The 18,880-nt window shown below is 56.1% G+C and overlaps 1 protein-coding gene across 6 annotated transcripts in view; it reads left to right on the top strand.

Annotated features, from left to right (window-relative positions):
* Positions 1 to 18,880, top strand: part of LOC144798498 (uncharacterized) — an 87,307-nt gene that overhangs the window by 56,449 nt on the left and 11,978 nt on the right. For all 6 annotated transcript variants that reach the window (XM_078669415.1, XM_078669418.1, XM_078669417.1 and 3 more), the window contains exon 6: positions 143 to 241. In XM_078669415.1, the coding sequence (XP_078525541.1) occupies positions 143 to 241 (99 nt within the window). The remainder of the gene's footprint in view (positions 1 to 142; positions 242 to 18,880) is intronic.

Here is an 18,880-nt window from a genome sequence, read left to right as displayed (position 1 = left end):
TGTGTTCTGTGATGGCCCGCTCCTTTATATGCTCTCTAATGTCATTGTCGTTTTCACCACAAAGACAGATAGTATGTTCAATAAAACATATTTGCTTTTGTTGTAAGATTAAGCTTAGGTTTTATTTTGTTCTCTTCCACAGCATATGAGGTTGTTTCTGTCTGCATAAAAGATGAGGCTGAGATCTATTGCGTGGACTCGGAGGCCAGCAAGAGAAAGGAAGCCATCAGCAGCCCCAGGGGTAAGTATACTCCGCTTGAAACCCAACTTCTGCATCACTTATAACAGCTCATAACTCTGGAATCTCAGGCTTAGATCAATTCTGACTGTACTTGTCAAGTCCTTGTCATCAATTCTCACCACTGGTACAAATCTTTGAATCAACCTCATCTACACCGCAATCCTCCTCTGCTGGAGGGGACTCGGATCCTACAGAGATTATCAGAAATGTCATGGAGGCCATTTGCGTACTTCTGCGTGCAACATGAACATTTCATGTGACAGTGCTTGTTTAATAATAGGGAAGTGCTTTCTTTCTTTCTTTTTCGTGTGATTTTATATAGTGGGGACATGGCCCGGAGGCCTCAGAGCGCTTTACAATAGAGCAAGCTATGTCACTAACAATAAGAAAAGGTAGATGTACATTAAAGGTTGAGCGATCACCAGATCGGCCTCCCCTGTGAGCTGGAGGGCTTCACACGTATTCATTGTAAAGCATAGCAATGAAAAGCAGGGCACGGTACCACGTGAAGATCTGCAGTCGTTGTGCAGGTTGAGGTTGGTATGCATTTGTGAGGATCGTTGGGGGCAGTCTAGGCCGGGTGATGTTTAAAACGAAGAGCGTTGAAGTCTTTTTTGAAGTTGTCATGCGTGGTCGAGCGGACGCCAGGTGGGAGAGGGATCCTGTTAGAAAGGCGACCCCGGGGGAGGCAGAAGATGTCTGACTGACCACCCCTAGGTCCACCTCTCCGTCAAGAAGTAGCCGAGCGTTACTGAGAGGCCTCCTGGGTGAGGGCCCTCTCCTAGGATCGTACAGCAGAGTAACCACAACACTACAAATGGACACCACACCAGAGGTCGAGTTCGTAAGCTTTATCAGGAAATAAAGGCTGCTGGTTCTCAGCGATATGTACAAGTAGATCGAGGGGTCTTTAAAGTCTCGTAAAAGGGGGTCAGGGTAGCGGGACAGTCTCGGTTGGGGTGTAGGACGGGATACCCTGCGCACAGCTCTCAATCCTCGAGCCGGGGGGTCCGAGAGGTCGAGCCGCGGCAGCGCCAGCAGGCTCTCTAGATGGTTCGGCAAAGGTGGGCCGCGGCAGCGCCAGCAGGCTCTCAAGATGGTTCGGCAAAGGTGGGCCGCGGCAGCGCCAGCAGACTCTCAAGATGGTTCGGCAAAGGTGGGCCGCGGCAGCGCCAGCAGGCTCTCAAGATGGTTCGGCAAAGGTGGGCCGCGGCAGCGCCAGCAGGCTCTCAAGATGGTTCGGCAAAGGTCGGCCGCGGCAGCGCCAGCAGGCTCCCAAGATGGTTCGGCAAAGGTGGGCCGCGGCAGCGCCAGCAGGCTCTCAAGATGGTTCGGCAAAGGTGGGCCGCGGCAGCGCCAGCAGGCTCTCAAGATGGTTCGGCAAAGGTGGGCCGCGGCAGCGCCAGCAGGCTTTCCAGTCCAAGATACAACTGCCGTCCTACTCCGGGGCTGGCCCAGATATAGGACTGGAGTCCTTTGATGTCCGGACCCTCGCGCCTGGGGGCCAGAGGGGCCGGGAAGATGGTGTCCAGACACCCAGCAGGGGGGTGGAGCCAGCACCCAGGGATGCCGGGGGCGATCGATACCAGGCGTCCGGGGACGGTTGGAGGCCCATCGAAACTCCCCTTCCTCCGGGATCTGTCGAGTGGCCACTCGACCACCTGGGTAGATCCTGGCGCCTCGATGTCGGGGCTTCGCTGGGGCCTAGGCCGGGGCCGAGGCCACGTGTTCGTGACATGGTGGTCCCAAGATGGAGTCGGGCGAGGCCTCGTGCTCAAGACGTGATGGGCCCATGATGGAGTCAGGCCGGTGTGGTGGCCCGTGGTGGTAACCGGACCGGTAGTGTTGGGGCGTGCAGGATCGGGCAGAAGGGGCCGCCTGGGGCTCTGTGGAGGGCCGATGTCGTCCGGGGCCCGCCACGCGGGAGGGGTAGGACCACGCCACGAGGCCGGGTCCAACACGCGTCCCCCCCAGCTGAAGGCAGGGGAGAGTCACCGATCTTCTTGGGCATTCTCCTCGCCGAGGCGGAAGAATCGGGACAGGCCGTCAGCATTGGCGTGGTCGTTGCCGGGGCGATGCTCCACAGTGAAGTCCATCCCTTGGAGGGAGATTGACCATCGCAACAGTTTCGGGTTTTTTCCCCGCATCTGCATCAACCACCGTAGAGGCCGGTGGTCGGTCTGGACCCGGAAGTGGGTGCCGAAGAGGTAGGGCCGGAGCTTCATTAGGGCCCACACGACGGCGAAGGCTTCTCTCTCGATAGTGCTCCATCGCTGTTCTCTGGCCAGCAGCCGCCGGCTGATGAAGGCAACGGGGAGGTCGGCCCCTTCAGGGTTCACTTGGGAGAGGACCGCCCCAATGCCGTGCTCCGAGGCGTCGGTTTGGACCACAAACTCCCGGCTGTAGTCGGGGGCTTGGAGCACAGGGGCGGTGCACATAGCGGTCTTTAGGGTGTCGAAGGCTACCTGGCACTCGGGGGTCCAGTGCACCCTTTGTGGTAGTCTCTTTGAGGTTAGTTCTGTGAGGGGCCCCACAATGCTCCCATAGTTTTTGATGAAGCGCCGATAGTATCCAGTGAGCCCCAGGAAGGCTCGGAGGGCGGTCTGGGTGGCCGGGGGCTCCCAGGCCTGGATAGCGTCAATCTTTGGCTGGAGGGGAGCCACCTGGCCGCTCCCTACTTGGTGTCCCAGATACGTCATGGACCCTTGTCCTATCTGGCACTTGCTGGCCTTTATGGTCAGTCCGGCCCGACGGAGGGCCGTCAGGACCTCCCGGAGGTGGGGCAGGTGCGCATCCCAGTGGAGGCTGTACACCGCAATGTCGTCTAGGTAGGCGGCGCTGAACTCTTCTAGCCCGGCCAGCACTCTATTCACGAGTCTCTGGAAGGTGGCCGGGGCGTTTTTCATGCCGAAGGGCATCACCTTGAAATGGTAGTGGCCATCAGGGGTCGAGAAGGCTGATCGCTCTTGCGCTCCAGGTGTGAGGCCGATCTGCCAATACCCGGCCGTGAGATCGAAGGTGCTGAGATACTTCGCAGCCCCCAGGCGATCGATCAGTTCATCCGCCGGGGGGATGGGATGGGCGTCGGTCCTGGTGACGGCATTCAGCCCCCGGTAGTCAACACAGAACCGGAGCTCCGGGGGTGTGCCGGGTGCGGCGGCTTTAGGGACCAGGACAACTGGGCTGGCCCACGGACTGTCGGAGGGTTCGACTACCCCCAGCGCTAGCATCTTGGCCACCTCGGACTGGATGCAGGCCCGCACTCGGTCGGGCACTCGGAAAGCTCGGTGTCTTACAGGCGGGCTGTCTCCGGTGTCTGCATCGTGGACACACCACCGGGTGACTCCAGGGGTGAGGGAAAACAGTTCTGCAAACTGCCCCAGCAGCTGTCGGCAGTCATGGTGCTGTTCGGGGGTCAGGGTGGAGGAGAACATGACCCCTTCGATGGAGCCGTCCTTCTCAGTGGTGCTCATGAGATCTGGCAAAGGTTCAGAGTCGTCTTCAGCTCCGTCATCGGTCGCTAACAGCAGACTTAGTTCAGTGCGGGCAAAGTGCGGCTTGAGCCGGTTAGCGTGTAGAACCCGGAGGGGGTTCCTGGGGGACTCCATGTCCACCAAGTAAGTGATGGGGCTCCTGCGTTCCACCACCTTGAAGGGCCCCGTCCATTGGTCCTGGAGGGCGCAAGGTTCAAACGGGGACATGACCCAGACCTGCTGGCCCGGCTCGAATTCGATGGACGAGGCGTTCCGGTCATACCAGCGTTTCATCTCCTCCTGACTAGCCTCCAGGTTGGCTTCGGCCAGTTCCCGGAACTTCCGAGTTTGGTTGCGGAGGGTCAGGAGGTACTGGTAGACATCGGGTGGAGCACCTCGGACAGTCGTCTCCCAGCCTTCTTTGACCAGGCTGAGGGGGCTCGGACCGGGTGCCCATACAATAGTTCGAAGGGGCTGAACCCCAGGAACTTCTGGGGTACTTCGCGATACGCAAACAGGAGGCAAGGCAGCAGAACATCCCATTTGCGCCGTAGTGGCTCCTCTAGGCCCTTGATCATTCCCTTCAGTGTTCGGTTAAACCGCTCCACAAGTCCATTCCCTTGGGGGTGATACGGGGTGGTGAACTTATATGTGACCCCGCACTGTTGCCACAGGGATCGCATATACTTGGAGATAAAGTTTGTGCCCCGATCACTCACGACTTCTCGGGGGAAGCCGACTCTGGAGAAGATCCCCATTAGGGCTTGACCTACTACTGGGGCCGTGATGGTTCGGAGGGGGATGGCTTCCGAGTAGCGGGTGGCATGGTCCACCAGAACAAGGATGAAACGGTGCCCTTGAGAGGTGCGGGGGTCCAGGGGCCCCACGATGTCTATCCCCACTCGCTCGAAGGGGGTGGTGACCACGGGAAAAGGCTGGAGGGGGGCTTTGACTTTCCCCCCGCTCTTCCCGCTGGCTTGACAGGTCGGGCAGGTTCTGCAGTGATTATGCACATCGTTGCGCATCTTCGGCCAGTAGAAATGAGTCACCAGGCGGCTGTAAGTTTTGTCCTGCCCCAGGTGCCCGGCGAGGGGCACATCATGTGCTAAGTTCAAGAGGAAGTCTCTAAATCGGAGGGGAACGACCAGCACCCGGCTGGCCCCTAGTTCGGCAATCTTCTGCTCACTGTAGAGAAGGTCGTTGTCCCAATAGACCCAGTGGGACCCCGCCGGGTCTCCAGTGGCTTGAGTGGCGGCTTGTCGTCGAATTCCCTCGAGGGAGGGACAGGTGCTCTGTTCTTGTCGGAATTGTTCGCGGGTGGGGCCACCTTCTTGGCGCCACTGAGCTAGTTCTGGAAGGTGGCCGAGCTCGGTGATTTCTTCATGGCTGGGCCCCTGGGGGCCGGGTTCAGGGTCGGCGTCCTCGGGGACGGCGGGCGGTGGAGGTGCGGGCCACTCCGGCTCCTCGATCGGGTCTTCCTCCGTTGGGGTGGAGGCCCGGGCGGACATGGAGCGGGTGGTCGCACAGACCCACTCGGGAAGGCCTAGCATCCCCAGATGCTCTCTCCGCTCTACGCCGGCCCAGAGGGAACTTTCCAGGTCGATCCCGAGGAGGCAGTCCACGGGGGAATCGTCTCGGACAGTCACTTTCAGCATGCCCGACACCCCTCCCCACTCGAAGGGGATGCGGGCCATCTGGCATAAACTCTCAGAGTTGTCCGCCGACCGTACTGGGCACAAGACGTTGGGAAGAATTTGTTCGGAGGTCACCAAGTGGCAGCGGACCGCCGTCACGCTGGCTCCAGTGTCCCGGAGGGCTTCAGCCCGGCGTCCATTGATGGTGACCCATTGGCGGTATTTCTGGGTGTTACCTGGGATCGGGTCTCGGGGGATCATGTCTCGATCACCCAGGCATGCTAAGATCATGGCGGCGGGCTCCCACTCTGGCTGCTCGGTGTCATCGCCTTCTTCTTCGCCTCCCTCTGCACTCAGGGCGGCGGCCGCGATCTGGCGGCTCGGGGGACCGGTGGTGCCGGGTCGCTGGTTCATCAGGCAGAGAGGGTCGTTCGCATAATGGCCCTGTCGCTGGCATCTGTGGCACGTAACATTCGGGCGGGGCCCGGGTCTTGCTGGGGGGCCCCCCCTCCAACCCAGGGATGGCGACGGGGAGGTAGGGGATGACCCTGTGGGGGTGTCTCGGCCCCTGCTCTGGCCTCCTCCGCCGCCTCGTGGTCGGTGGTTCCCCGGGGATCCCCGGCCGTAGTCTCCCATCGGGCTCCGGGGAACTCGGGTGCTCACCCATCTATCCGCCTCGACAGCGAGTTTTCGTGGCTCTGTCAATTTGCTGTCGAGGAGGTGCTGCCGGAGTTCGATGAAGCAGTTATTGGAAAGATGTTCCCATAGGATGAGGTCGACCAACTTCTGGTAGGTGGTGACCTGGCAGCCTCTGATCCACCCTTCGAAGGCTCTGCTGTAAAAGTTCACGTACTCCACCCAAGTGGTACCGGGGATTTTTTTACAGTCTCGGAATCGCTGCCGGTACATTTCGGGGGTGAGTCGGTAGCGAGTGAGGAGGGCGGTCTTCATGTGTTCGTACGAGGTCATCTCGGCGTCGGGGAGCTCTAGCAGGGCGTCTCTCCCCTCGTTGATGAACTTTCCCCATAAGCCGGCGCCCCAGTCTTTGAGGGGTACTCGATGGGCGGTCATGGGGACCTCGTAGGCTTTGAACCACTGTTGGATGTCGTCGTTCTTATAGTATTCTTTGACGACCTCCTTGGGTATGTGCACCTTCGTGTCCACCGGCGGGGGTGAGGTCTTGCCCCCGGCGGTGCCGGTTTCGTTTGTCTTGGCCTTGATTTCCAGTTCTTTGAGGCCGCGCTCATGCTTGAGCACGAGTTTCTTTTCTTCGAGGTCTCGTTGTCTTCGCCTTTCCTCTAGGTCTCCTTCCAGCCGTAGTTGCTCGAGGGCTAATTTCCTTTCTGCCAGCTGTATCTCTCCTTCTTGTCGGAGTCTGGCAAGCTCCAACTCGTGGAGCCGGTTCCTCTCTCGTTCTCGGGCGTCTCCGTGGGGGAGGCCCGTGTCTAGGTTTGCGGGTCTTTCCCCCGCTGGGTTCGCGTCGGTCTCCGGGCGTCCGTTCGGGCCCGGGTTGTCTTCATTCTGGGGTGGCGCGTTATCGGCGTCCGCCCAGGCTTGCAGGGCTGATTTAAAGTCCTCTTTGGTGTCGAGGCCCGTGGTAGCGATGCCTAGGTCCTTGCAGAATTGTTTTAATTCCTTGTGGCTGTAATCTTCCATCTTTTCTTTCTGGAATTCCGCAGTCGGTCTGGTTTCCTGAGTAGTCATGGTCGCGTTGTGTTTTTTCTCGGTAGTGAGTGAATTACTCTCTGTATGATCTGCGTCGGCTCGGATCCCACCACTGCCACCAATGTTAGAAAGGCGACCCCGGGGGAGGCAGAAGATGTCTGACTGACCACCCCTAGGTCCACCTCTCCGTCAAGAAGTAGCCGAGCGTTACTGAGAGGCCTCCTGGGTGAGGGCCCTCTCCTAGGATCGTACAGCAGAGTAACCACAACACTACAAATGGACACCACACCAGAGGTCGAGTTTGTAAGCTTTATCAGGAAATAAAGGCTGCTGGTTCTCAGCGATATGTACAAGTAGATCGAGGGGTCTTTAAAGTCTCGTAAAAGGGGGTCAGGGTAGCGGGACAGTCTCGGTTGGGGTGTAGGACGGGATACCCTGCGCACAGCTCTCAATCCTCGAGCCGGGGGTTCCGAGAGGTCGAGCCGCGGCAGCGCCAGCAGGCTCTCTAGATGGTTCGGCAAAGGTGGGCCGCGGCAGCGCCAGCAGGCTCTCAAGATGGTTCGGCAAAGGTGGGCCGCGGCAGCGCCAGCAGGCTCTCAAGATGGTTCGGCAAAGGTGGGCCGCGGCAGCGCCAGCAGGCTCTCAAGATGGTTCGGCAAAGGTGGGCCGCGGCAGCGCCAGCAGGCTCTCAAGATGGTTCGGCAAAGGTGGGCCGCGGCAGCGCCAGCAGGCTCTCAAGATGGTTCGGCAAAGGTGGGCCGCGGCAGCGCCAGCATGCTCTCAAGATGGTTCGGCAAAGGTGGGCCGCGGCAGCGCCAGCAGGCTCTCAAGATGGTTCGGCAAAGGTGGGCCGCGGCAGCGCCAGCAGGCTTTCCAGTCCAAGATACAACTGCCGTCCTACTCCGGGGCTGGCCCAGATATAGGACTGGAGTCCTTTGATGTCCGGACCCTCGCGCCTGGGGGCCACAGGGGCCGGGAAGATGGTGTCCAGACACCCAGCAGGGGGGTGGAGCCAGCACCCAGGGATGCCGGGGGCGATCGATACCAGGCGTCCGGGGACGGTTGGAGGCCCATCGAAACTCCCCTTCCTCCGGGATCTGTCGAGTGGCCACTCGACCACCTGGGTAGATCTTGGCGCCTCGATGTCGGGGCTTCGCTGGGGCCTAGGCCGGGGCCGAGGCCACGTGTTCGTGACGTGGTGGTCCCAAGATGGAGTCGGGCGAGGCCTCGTGCTCAGGACGTGATGGGCCCATGATGGAGTCAGGCCGGTGTGGTGGCCCGTGGTGGTAACCGGACCGGTAGTGTTGGGGCGTGCAGGATCGGGCGGAAGGGGCCGCCCGGGGCTCTGTGGAGGGCCGATGTCGTCCGGGGCCAGCCACGCGGGAGGGGTAGGACCACGCCACGAGGCCGGGTCCAACAGATCCATATTCTTGTGGCGCTTCAGGAGAAGGATTGGTTCATGTATCGCTCGTGTTTGAAGGTGTGGGGTCTGAGGAGGAGTAGTTGATCTTGAATCTCTGCTGATGCCTGAGGTTTTGAGTTACTCTGAAAGGTCTAAAGTTAAGAATGGTGTCCTGTCAGAAAGTGGCTGACGCATGTAGGCACTGCTCTGAGAAGTCCTAGGTGGACTTTGGAAATGCCGAAAGGGAGTGCAATTCCGTAGTCTAGTCTGGAGAGCAAACGTTCCTTAGATAACAGATTTAAGTTCGTGTTCTGGGATGAGGTTCCTAATTCCCCACAGAAGCTTTAGCTGGAAATAGTCACTCTTAGCCATGGAGGAAATATGGTTCAGGAGATTCAAACATCTGTCGAGGGTGAATCCCAGAGATTTGGCATATTGAATTATGGAGGGGCGGCGTCAATGTCTGGAAGGAGATCCAGCCAGTCTTGGATCTGCAAGTTCATTTTCTTTGCAGAGATAAGAAGAAATTCTGTTTTCGCAGGGTTTAGTTTGGGGTGGTTATTAGCCATCCAAGCTCGAATTCTATTCAGGGGTTTGGATAGGCGGGTGACGTCTTTGGCATGAGATCTTCAAGTAAATTTGGGTGTCATCGACATATAGGTCGAAGAGAATTCCTGCGGATTGTGCTGAGGAGTTCGAGGTAGAAGTTGAAAAGGGTTAGGGAAATAATTTAACCTTGGGGGACTCCTTGTTACAGGCTGACTGGATCTAAGACGACTTTCCCAATTTTTACAATTTGGGAGCAGTTTGTTAGGTATTAGGTGAATTTCACAAGGATGTCACGACCAATACCCATTCCATGCTTCGGGTTGTCTTATAAATCCTAGTGATAAACTGTCAAGCGCAGTAGAGAGGCTGCGGAGCACAAGAAGACAGGAGTTACCCATGTCTAGGACGCAGAGGGCATCGTTCGCAGTTTCAGTGCTGTGGCGCGGATGGAATCCAGATTGAAGGGAGTCAAGGAGGTTGTTGTGACATTCGAGTTGAGAGGCTACTCAACTTTCAGCCACCTTGCCTAGGAGAGGCAGAGCGGATACTGTGCAGAAGCTGTTACAGTCGTCTGGGGCCAGGGAATGTTTTTTTAGGAGAGGAGAAATTTGACCATGTTTTAGACCGTCTGGGAACGATCCCTGATCCAGTGATGAGTTAACCAGGGTTGTCCAAATGGGGAGAAGCAGTTGAGCTAGGGATTTACTGATAGAGCCTGGCATGGCATCGCAAAGATGGTGAGAAGGTTTCACCTTTGATAGAGTTTGTAGTAGATCTGCCTCTGAGATTGGGGAGAAGGAGGACTGTGGTTGCAGTGCTTTGCCAGGCAGTATCTCCTCTATTATGTTGTTGACTTTGGTCAGAAGTGAGATGTTAATATCTATAATTTTTTGTCAGAGAACTCTGCAAAGTTATTGCAACGGATCTCCAATCGTTGTTGGCTCGATTAATTGCCGCAAATATTGGTTTCAGTCTGTTCTTGGTCGCATAGAGGAGGGTTCTGATATGTGATGCTTTGGCTATACAGGTGTAGCATTTGTTTTTTTGTCCCGCAGCATGAAGCTGTGTTGGACCTAATGGTGAGTATAAGGAACTGGGATTTTGTTGCAGTTACTCCCCCTACACACTTTTTGTCCCCTTTTTAGCTAATGTTGGAAATGGGATCCCTGGCTGGCCAGGGCTTTCGCCAAAGTCAGTCAGAGACCACCACTCCCAAGTCAGGGCAAGGGAGTTACACGCCAAGATAACCCCTACTCACCCTCTAGGTAACGTGGCGCGAGCAGCAAGGCTAAACTTGGAGGCGATGTAAGTTAAGTATTTGCGCACGCACCCCAGCAACAACACCCAAAGGCCCACCACAAAGGAAACTCCACACAAGGTTATATAAAAATAGCCTTTGTATTACACCAAAACACATTAGATAAAACACACTTTACAATGTGCCAGAGGCACGGGCAGAATTTACAAGGGATTATTTACAAGACAGGGCCACCTGGACCACTGTCAGGAATCAGCACTTTTAGAAGTAACAATACAATACTTGTAGGCCTAGAACTTAGAACATAGCCTATCAGACAGTACCCTCCGTCCTGGTTGCACGGGATAATGCGAGTGACCTCCTTAGTAAGCTTGAGCGGGCGACCCAGCGAAGCGGCGCGGCTCAGGGTAGAGCGGCGCTGCTCGAGGCTTGGACGGGCTGCCGGCACAGTACAAGCGTTTCTCTGGGGCGACCAATGTGTGCGGCTCAGAAGAGGAGGGGGAGGCAGGATGCGGGCGACCCAGCGAAGCGGCGCGGCTCAGGGGAGAGCGGCGCTGCTCGAGGCTTGGACGGGCTGCCGGCACGAGCTGCCGAGGGGAACGAGCGAGGCACACTTCAGCGAGGCCCCAGGGGCCGAGGGAGATCAGACAAGTCCCATCAATTTGGCAGGGAAGGCACCATAGAGTCCACTGGTCCTGGGACTCTGGTCAGGGGGCAAGCTTAGTATCAAGCCCTTGGGATCACTTATAACAGAAGATCACTGTAACACAAAATAGGACATAAAGCACAAAACCAGTACCCACTGGTAACTGGTAAGTCCCCCCTACGCAATCCTAACCACCCTAGGAACAGGTCACGCAGGGAACCAGGACCTTACTAGCACCACCTGCACTAGCAAGAACAACCACCTCAGTATCACAATACACATAGGGGCATAGACCTGGGGACAAAACACATGATGCAGAACCTACATTCAGCGGTGTAGGGAACAGGGCACATAATGTATCAACAACACATTCAGAGGTGCAGCAAAGAGCACTTTGCAGAAATCACAGTAACATGAACTTACATCAAAGTCCAGGGTCCAGGTTGCGCCACTGCGCCAAGACCTAAACGTAGCAGCTGCCCACTACTTGCTGGGCAGCTGAGGGGCAGGACAGGGGGCCTAAACGCTGCAGCTGGCACTAAGTGCTGCGCAGCTGGGGAAAGGCCAGGGATGAAGGAGTGCGCCTCACTCCTAAGTCCAGAGTACATGTCCCTCCTAAAAGCAAAATACCTAAACGGTGCAGCTGCCCACTACCTGCTGGGCAGCTGGAAGACAAATCTGCGCCAGGGGCCCTCACTGGCCCCTCAGGAACCAAACTGCACCACATTGAGCCATCTGGCTCTCGGAATAGCTGGCACTCGAGCCTCTCTGGGCTCGTAAAACAAGAATGCCCCCTGAGCGTTGGAGTCCCCCCCCTGGGGACTCTGGATCGCAACCGGCCCTCTGTGGCCTCGGGGCTTCAGCAATATTGCCCCCTTGAGCCTCTGTGGCTCTGACAACAAACATGCCCGTTGGAGCCTCTCTAGGGCTCAGGAACCGAAGCTGCCCCCAAGGGCTCCGATCAATGATGCCCCCGTCACTGGCAGAGTCCCCCTCGGGGACTCTGACTCACAATGGCCCCCGGAGCGTCCCCCTCGCCCGTTAACACTCACCGGGATGCGGGGGCTCCTCTCTACCAAACCCCCCTCCTCCCGGGCAGCTCCACTCACCGGACTGCCTTCAGGAGGCGGCGGGGACGCTGGCTGTCTTCTTCCTCATTTTCCTCAGGTACTCGAGGAGGCGGGACTTCCGGCCGGGCCGCGCTGCCATTGGGCGGCCGGCCAACCACTTCCGGGTAATCTCCGGTCTCCCTCTCCACACGGGAGACCGGACAAAGGCGGGCCAATTGCTTTTCCTCTGCACTGGCGGCCCCGGGGCTCTCCACAGCTCACAGGAGCCCCGGGCCGCGGGAAGACTTTCCTCCTCTTCTCTCCGGTGCTCGAGGAGGCGGGGTGGGCTCCCGACCTCCTCTCTCTTGTCCCCACTTCCGGCCGCATTCTTCCTCGTACTTCCGTCCCGCTGGCCCCGCCCACAGTCAGGCGGGCCGCGGTTCGCGGCGGCAGGGCGGCAAGAGGGGTAGGCTCCCTCCGTGGAAAACAAACAAACGTAGAAGCGGGGTGGACACCCGCTAGTAGCACTATTCACTTGGGCACAATGCAGGGTAGGCCCCTGTGGACATCGGGACATAAGCAGGGTGGCACCTGCAAGGCAATAGCCCCATCAGCAGCACAGAAACGCCGTCGCGGCGGCGGTGATCAGGGCACGAGCTTCCCCAGTCTCCTCACGGCCACGAGCTGGGAAAGAAGCAGACAATTACCCCCACGCCTCCTGCAGACACCAGTGGGGGGAATTAGAAGACAGGCAGAACAGCGCTCCCCTGCAGCAAAAAGGAGTTAGATGCTTTTTAAAGGGAGGCAGCCCTCCCAGGGCAAAGTACATGAAGTCCAAGGTTTCTAGGGCAAAGAAAGGGAGCAGGTGACTTCCAGTAAAGCAAGTCCTCCAGGGCATCAGCAGTCCAGGGGCTGGGCAGGGCCCAGGGAGGGCAAGCCTTCCCCTGGGCCCCAGCAGCAGCACGCCCCTGGCAGATTCAAGTGTCAGAACAAGAACATTTTCATGGGGTCACAGCCCCTCTTTTATACACCTTTTCCCTTTGTCTTTAGGTGCAGGGTGGGGGCAGAACCAGTCGCAGCTGGTTCTGGAGCACTGTTGATGGCCCAACCACCCATTCTATTCACAGGCAGGGCTAGGGTCATCAGACACACCACAGGGGGGCGGAGCCAGCATTGTGTGGGGAAAACCCAGCCCATCCAGGACACAGGTACACTCCTCCCACACATCACTCATGCTAATCTCACACTCACCACCGGGCAGACCCATCCAGACTTCCTGGAGCCTGGCATCCCAGCCAGCTCCAGCCAATCACACGCCAGCACCCTCACAGCACACGTACAGCCATGTCTAGAAATGGCGCTTCCCTACTAGACACATACATGCTGCATACACCATCTCGCAGCATTCACTCCCCCGAGTTCACACATACCAAACTTGACCATGCACACCTCACGCACCAGGAACTACCAGGGACACAGACATTCCCCATGCATTCCTATGGGAGGGCAGGCCAATCTCACACACGCACTCAGGGAGAGCACGCACTTTACACTGCGCCACAGTGTCAAAGTGCGCAAAGACCAGAAATCACTATAATTTCAAGGCAAAAAGTTCAGGGGTGACCCTGCCAGAAGGCCCAAGTCCAACACTACTGGATCTAGATTTTCGACTCTGACAGTGCACTGAGGCCTGCTAACCAGACCTCAGTGGCAGTGTTCCTTTTTTAAAACAAGGTGTTTTCTAATTGTGCTACAATTGTCAAAGGACTTTAGCAACCCAGTATGTAGGAACTGGGGTCACCAGTTCCCCGGGGGTAGCCTGGCACGAGCAGGTAGGCACCCGAAAGCTTAGGTGTTAAGTGACTACACAGCACACACCCACTGAGACAATAAAAGGCACGCAATGACTGACGCCACTCCAGTGAGTTTGATTAAAAATCAAATAACTTTTATCTAAGCTCAAGGTTCAGGAGTGGAAAATCACAATATCAATTACTCATCAAAGCATTTCATCAGAGGTGAGTAAAGGGAGCAGTTCAATAATCAATGTAACATGTTACCATAACATTTCATTAGAGAATTAGCAGGGACAACCAGCTCATCAGGCAAGGATGAGCATATCCTGTAGTGTCCACAGGCCTTCAGGTAAGTAACCTGTTCAGTAGGTAAAGCAATTAACCTCTCACCAAGCAAGGGTGAACATTACCTAAAACTCCTTAGCAGGAATAAACAGTGCATTAAATGAGGATACAACCTTTCATTAGATGTAAAGCATTTCATTAGGCATTAAATACCATCACATTACCTGATGCCTGAATAGGCAGTGCATTTCCCCTATTAATCAGGCCTAACATTTCCTGAGGTAAATATAACACTTCTTTACACCAGAGTGCACATTTCCTTGACTATGAAGAACATTTTGGTAATCATTTCACGGCAGGAGTAAAGGGTGTGATTCTCGAACCACCACAGCAGATCGCAATAACCCTGTCAGGAAAGAAATTAGCGTTTCTTTACACAGCAGGAAACATTCCAATAGGTAACGGCCAGCTTTCAGGAAATGGAGCACTAAGTAGGGGTAAACATTTCATTGAAGGTGTAACGCTTCGCTAAGCCAGAATAAACCTTTCCTGCAGAATAAACATGTCGCAGGCCACCATAATCATGACATTGGGCAAGAATAAACAACCATGTCATTGAGCCAGGTTATTAGGTAGGAATAACCTTTAATTAAATGTAGCACAGTTAATTAGCAGAGGTGAAACCTTTCAGTAGGTATAAGCATTTCCTGGATCAAGACTACACATTCCCTTAGGCAAAGAGAACCAAGCATTTGGTAAAAATATGCATTTCTTTAAACATATAAAACCTGGCTTAGGCATATGAAACATTTCCTTGGGGCCAGAATAACAGTTGAGGAACCACTTCCAGTAAGGATCAGAAAAATAACAGTTTATCACGATCAGGCAGGAATGAACATCCCTTTATATCAATAGAAACATTTCTTTTAATAGTAATGACCCATTAAACATTTCATCAAGGGAACATAAACATTTCATTGTACATAGGAAGCCCATTTCATGAAACACCGGAAGAGCATTTCCTTGAACATCTAAACTTGGCTCATGCATATAAACCATTTCCTTGTAACATCCTTCTTTTAGAAGGTTCTCAACAGTAACCATTCCCCTAGTCAGGGGTTAACTCCTTTAATCGGGCAGCCCCTCACTCCTTCCTGAGGGCTCTCACCCAGTCCCAAGTCAGAAGAGGCCTTCGGTAAATAATTAGGCCCAACGGGCCCAGTTACCAGTTTCCTAGGGGAGGGGCGAACTCTGGGCCTTCTATGGCCTCCTGCCCTCCTCCCCGGGGATTACCATAACCTTCGGGCGGACCGGGCCCCTTGCGGAGGTTCGGGTTGCTGGGGGAGGGCCCGTGCTCTTTTAAGGGCCCTCCGGTGTATTGTGGGCCAGTTAGGGGAGGCCCGCGCTACTCCGGCGCTTCCCTCGGGGCCTCCCTTCAGCCCAAACGTTGCCCCGGCCTTCTGGGGCCTTCACTGGCAGGTGGGGGGGGGGCTCGGACTCTCTCGGAGCCCTCCCCAGCGATGACCCACTGTTCCCGGGCCTTCTGCAGCCTCCACAGCCCGGGAACCAATCAGGCTGCGGCACAGGAGGGGCTAGGCCGCAGCGGCCAATGGTGGTGCGCCTCCTGGGGGGCGCGGCAGCCACAGCCAATGGCTGCGCGGCGCCGGCGAGGGGGCATGGCCGGTGCTCCCCCCGTCACGTGAGGCGAGTTTATAGCCTCAGGGCCTAGCGTGGCCCACCCCTGGATCGCGGCGGCCCCCCCAGGCTCCCGGGGGCCTCCGCGAAGACTCCTCACGGCAGGGCCTCGCTGCGGCAATGATGTAGGCACCTAGGCGCACTGGGAGACAGCGCCTCTGCCGAGCGACCTCCTAGGCCTTTCGTGGCCCACGGCAGCACTGCGGCAGCCCTCTCCTGGCAAAGAGGGCCGCAGCGACAACACTCCCTCGCGGGGGAGGGGGGAGGGGGTCCGCTCAACTAGCGGCAGCATCGGCAGCAGCGGCGCTAAACTCCAGCGCCTCGATGCAGCAGACAGCGCTCTGGGGCCACACAGATCCACCGCGGCGACGGCGGTGAGTACCACGGCGCTTGGGCGTTCCAGCGCAGGGGGGGAAACAGTTCAACAGTTCTGGCAATGACGCTGGTAACACAGCGCCTCAGGGGCAATGACAGCAGCGCTCACAGCGATCGGGCCAGCAGCTAGGTTCAGAGGCCCCACGCTTCTTATGAGGGCACAGCAGACTACAGCGCTTCTCAGGGGCAAATAAGCAGGTTCATCAGGATTTGCCACACAACAGTAGGAGAGAGCTGAGTAGGCAGGGCGGGCAATGTAGCAGTCCCAGCAGGATAGGTAGTTTAGTCAGGGGGGCCAGGCAGGACAGCGCAGGGGGGGTGACACAGCGCCAATACCTGGTTGATCCCCAAGTAGTCTGGCGGTCTCTAGGTTTCTTCTTGGCGCTAGATGGGTTTGGCGCCCTTGTAAATAGCAGTTTCTTGGTTTCTTGAAGGGGGGTTGAGTTGAGGGCTTGTCAGCAGGTCACTGTAGATGGTCCCTGGGTTCCCCTCCCGCCGGGCCAGATCAGTGGGTTAGTTCAGGGTACCTCACTCAACTTAAGAGGCAGCACCTAAGCCCTGTCACTCTCAGTGGCATAAGTCCCTGACTAGGCCCTACCGCCTAAATCTCCTGCGTGGGTTCCCCAGGTCAGTGATGACCCAACTGACTGGAAAGTTTCGCTCCCTTTCCTTTTATAGGCCCAGGTCAGGTGACCACCCTCTACGGCGGCAAAACCAAGCTCAGCCCCTATTATAGAAGGTGCCAGGAGCTTCCCTACTCTAACTGTGGGCAGGCAAGGCAGGCTGGAATGGCAACAATGTATGGGGTCCCTGCCAGCTCCTGGCAACTAGAATGCGCCTTATAAGACCACGCTGCAGTAGCAGGGGCCTATGGCAGCCATGTTGAGAGACAAGGGCACCTGCACATAGCATTGATTTTAACATTACCCAGGGCATTTTAACCTCACAGGGCCTATAAAACTACATTACGAGGGGGGACATCCTGAATTCGGGGAAGCAAAAAGCAAAACATTTCCGTGAAAAGGGCCAAGTCTAACCCAGTAGGTCCCTAGTAAATGGTACCCAGAGTGAGTACCTTTGGCATGGGTGCTAAAGAGGGTCCCAAGGACTACACATGTATTATGCCACCCTGAGGAACTCACATACAAATACCACACAGACTCAGTGCAGGCTGCATGACATAGTGCAAACTATGAGTGAACTCATGACATGACACACTCCTGTGTGTTATGCCAAAGTCACTGCATCTAATATATGACAATCACCCCTACAGCAGGCCTTTGAGCTCAAAGGCAGGGGACGTTGTATTTTATGTGAGGACATATCTGCAAGAGGCGATGTGCCCCTGTGAGGTCTAGTTCTATTGCTAGATATTACAAGTGTGCAGGGAAGCCCTCTTAAGGTATGTACTAGGCACTGGTTAAAATGGGTTCCCCAGATACTTCCAGCAGTGGTAGAAGTGGGCGGGAACGGAAGGGCACGGCTTCACTGAAACATATAGCGCTTGGTATCAAACACCTGGTATTAATAAACCCACACTGATCCCAGTGATGGATTGATAAATACATGCACACAGAGGGTACCTTAGAGGCACCCCCTGAAACCTACCAGCCCTCTACTGTGCTAGCTGTGTGGTTCAGTCCAGCTTGCTGCCACAGGCGAATCCCGACCCCCAGGGGTGAGAGTCTTCACTCTTAGGCGGTCAGGAACAATGCCTGCTCTAGGGTGAGGTGTTATCATCCCCCTACCCAGGAAAGGCTGGTAAATCAGCATTCCAAGGCTGGGGGCTCCGAAGAGCCCACCACCTTTCAAATGTGAATCTGGCTTCTTTCACCGGAGAGGAAGCCGACCTCCTTTGTCTAAATCCTTTTGGCACCTAGACAGGCGGAAATATTAGCTATGTAGGAGGTGTGTTGCACAGCCAGGCTGGGCACACTTCTAGGGTGACCCAGTCTGATGTACACACGACTTTAGAGCTTCCACCATACTGTGTGTGGTAGATTTGAGAATTCTGGAACAGGGTGATGCCCACTCCCCACAGGAAGTGGTCATCTAGGGGGTGTAGTGATCACAGGGGTAAGAAGCCCATCGACTTCTAATTCTAAATCCTGTTAACGCCCCTAAATGGAGTATTTAGGGGACCCCCTGACTCCAAGACTTCAGATTCTGATGGACAAAAAGAAGGAGTGGACAAAGAAGAGTCCTGCCGTGAGAACCAAGGAGCAAAGACTGACTTGGCGCCAATCCTGTCAGCCTGACTGCTGCCCCCAACAATCTGAGAAGAAGCTGACTTGTCCTGCCACTGTGCAGTCTCCAAGAAACCCAGAGGGCTGCCAGTGCTTCGCCAATTGCCTGAAGAAACTCCCTTGTAGTGGATGTGCTGCTCCCTTGCAGTAGAGGTGCTGCTCCCTTGCAGTAGAGGTGCTGCTCCCTTGCAGTAGAGGTGCTGCTCCCTTACAGTAGAGGTGCTGCTCCCTTGCAGTAGAGGTGCTGCTCCCTTGCAGTAGAGGTGCTACTCCCTTGTAGTAGAGGTGCTGCTCCCTTGTAGTAGAGGTGCTACTCTCTTGTAGTAGAGGTGCTACTCCCTTGTAGTAGAGGTGCTACTCCCTTGCAGTAGAGGTGCTGCTCCCTTGTAGTGGATGTGCTGCTCCCTTGTAGTAGAGGTGCTGCTCCCTTGTAGTGGAGGTGCTACTCCCTTGCAGTAGAGGTGCTGCTCCCTTGTAGTAGAGGTGCTGCTCCCTTGCAGTAGAGGTGCTGCTCCCTTGCAGTAGAGGTGCTACTCCCTTGCAGTAGAGGTGCTGCTCCCTTGTAG

This window comes from Lissotriton helveticus, chromosome 12 (assembly GCF_964261635.1).
Source record: "Lissotriton helveticus chromosome 12, aLisHel1.1, whole genome shotgun sequence".
NCBI classification, from domain to species: Eukaryota; Metazoa; Chordata; class Amphibia; order Caudata; family Salamandridae; genus Lissotriton; species Lissotriton helveticus.
The sequence above is the reverse complement of the archived record's forward strand: the minus strand, read 5'-3'. Positions and strand labels throughout refer to the sequence as shown.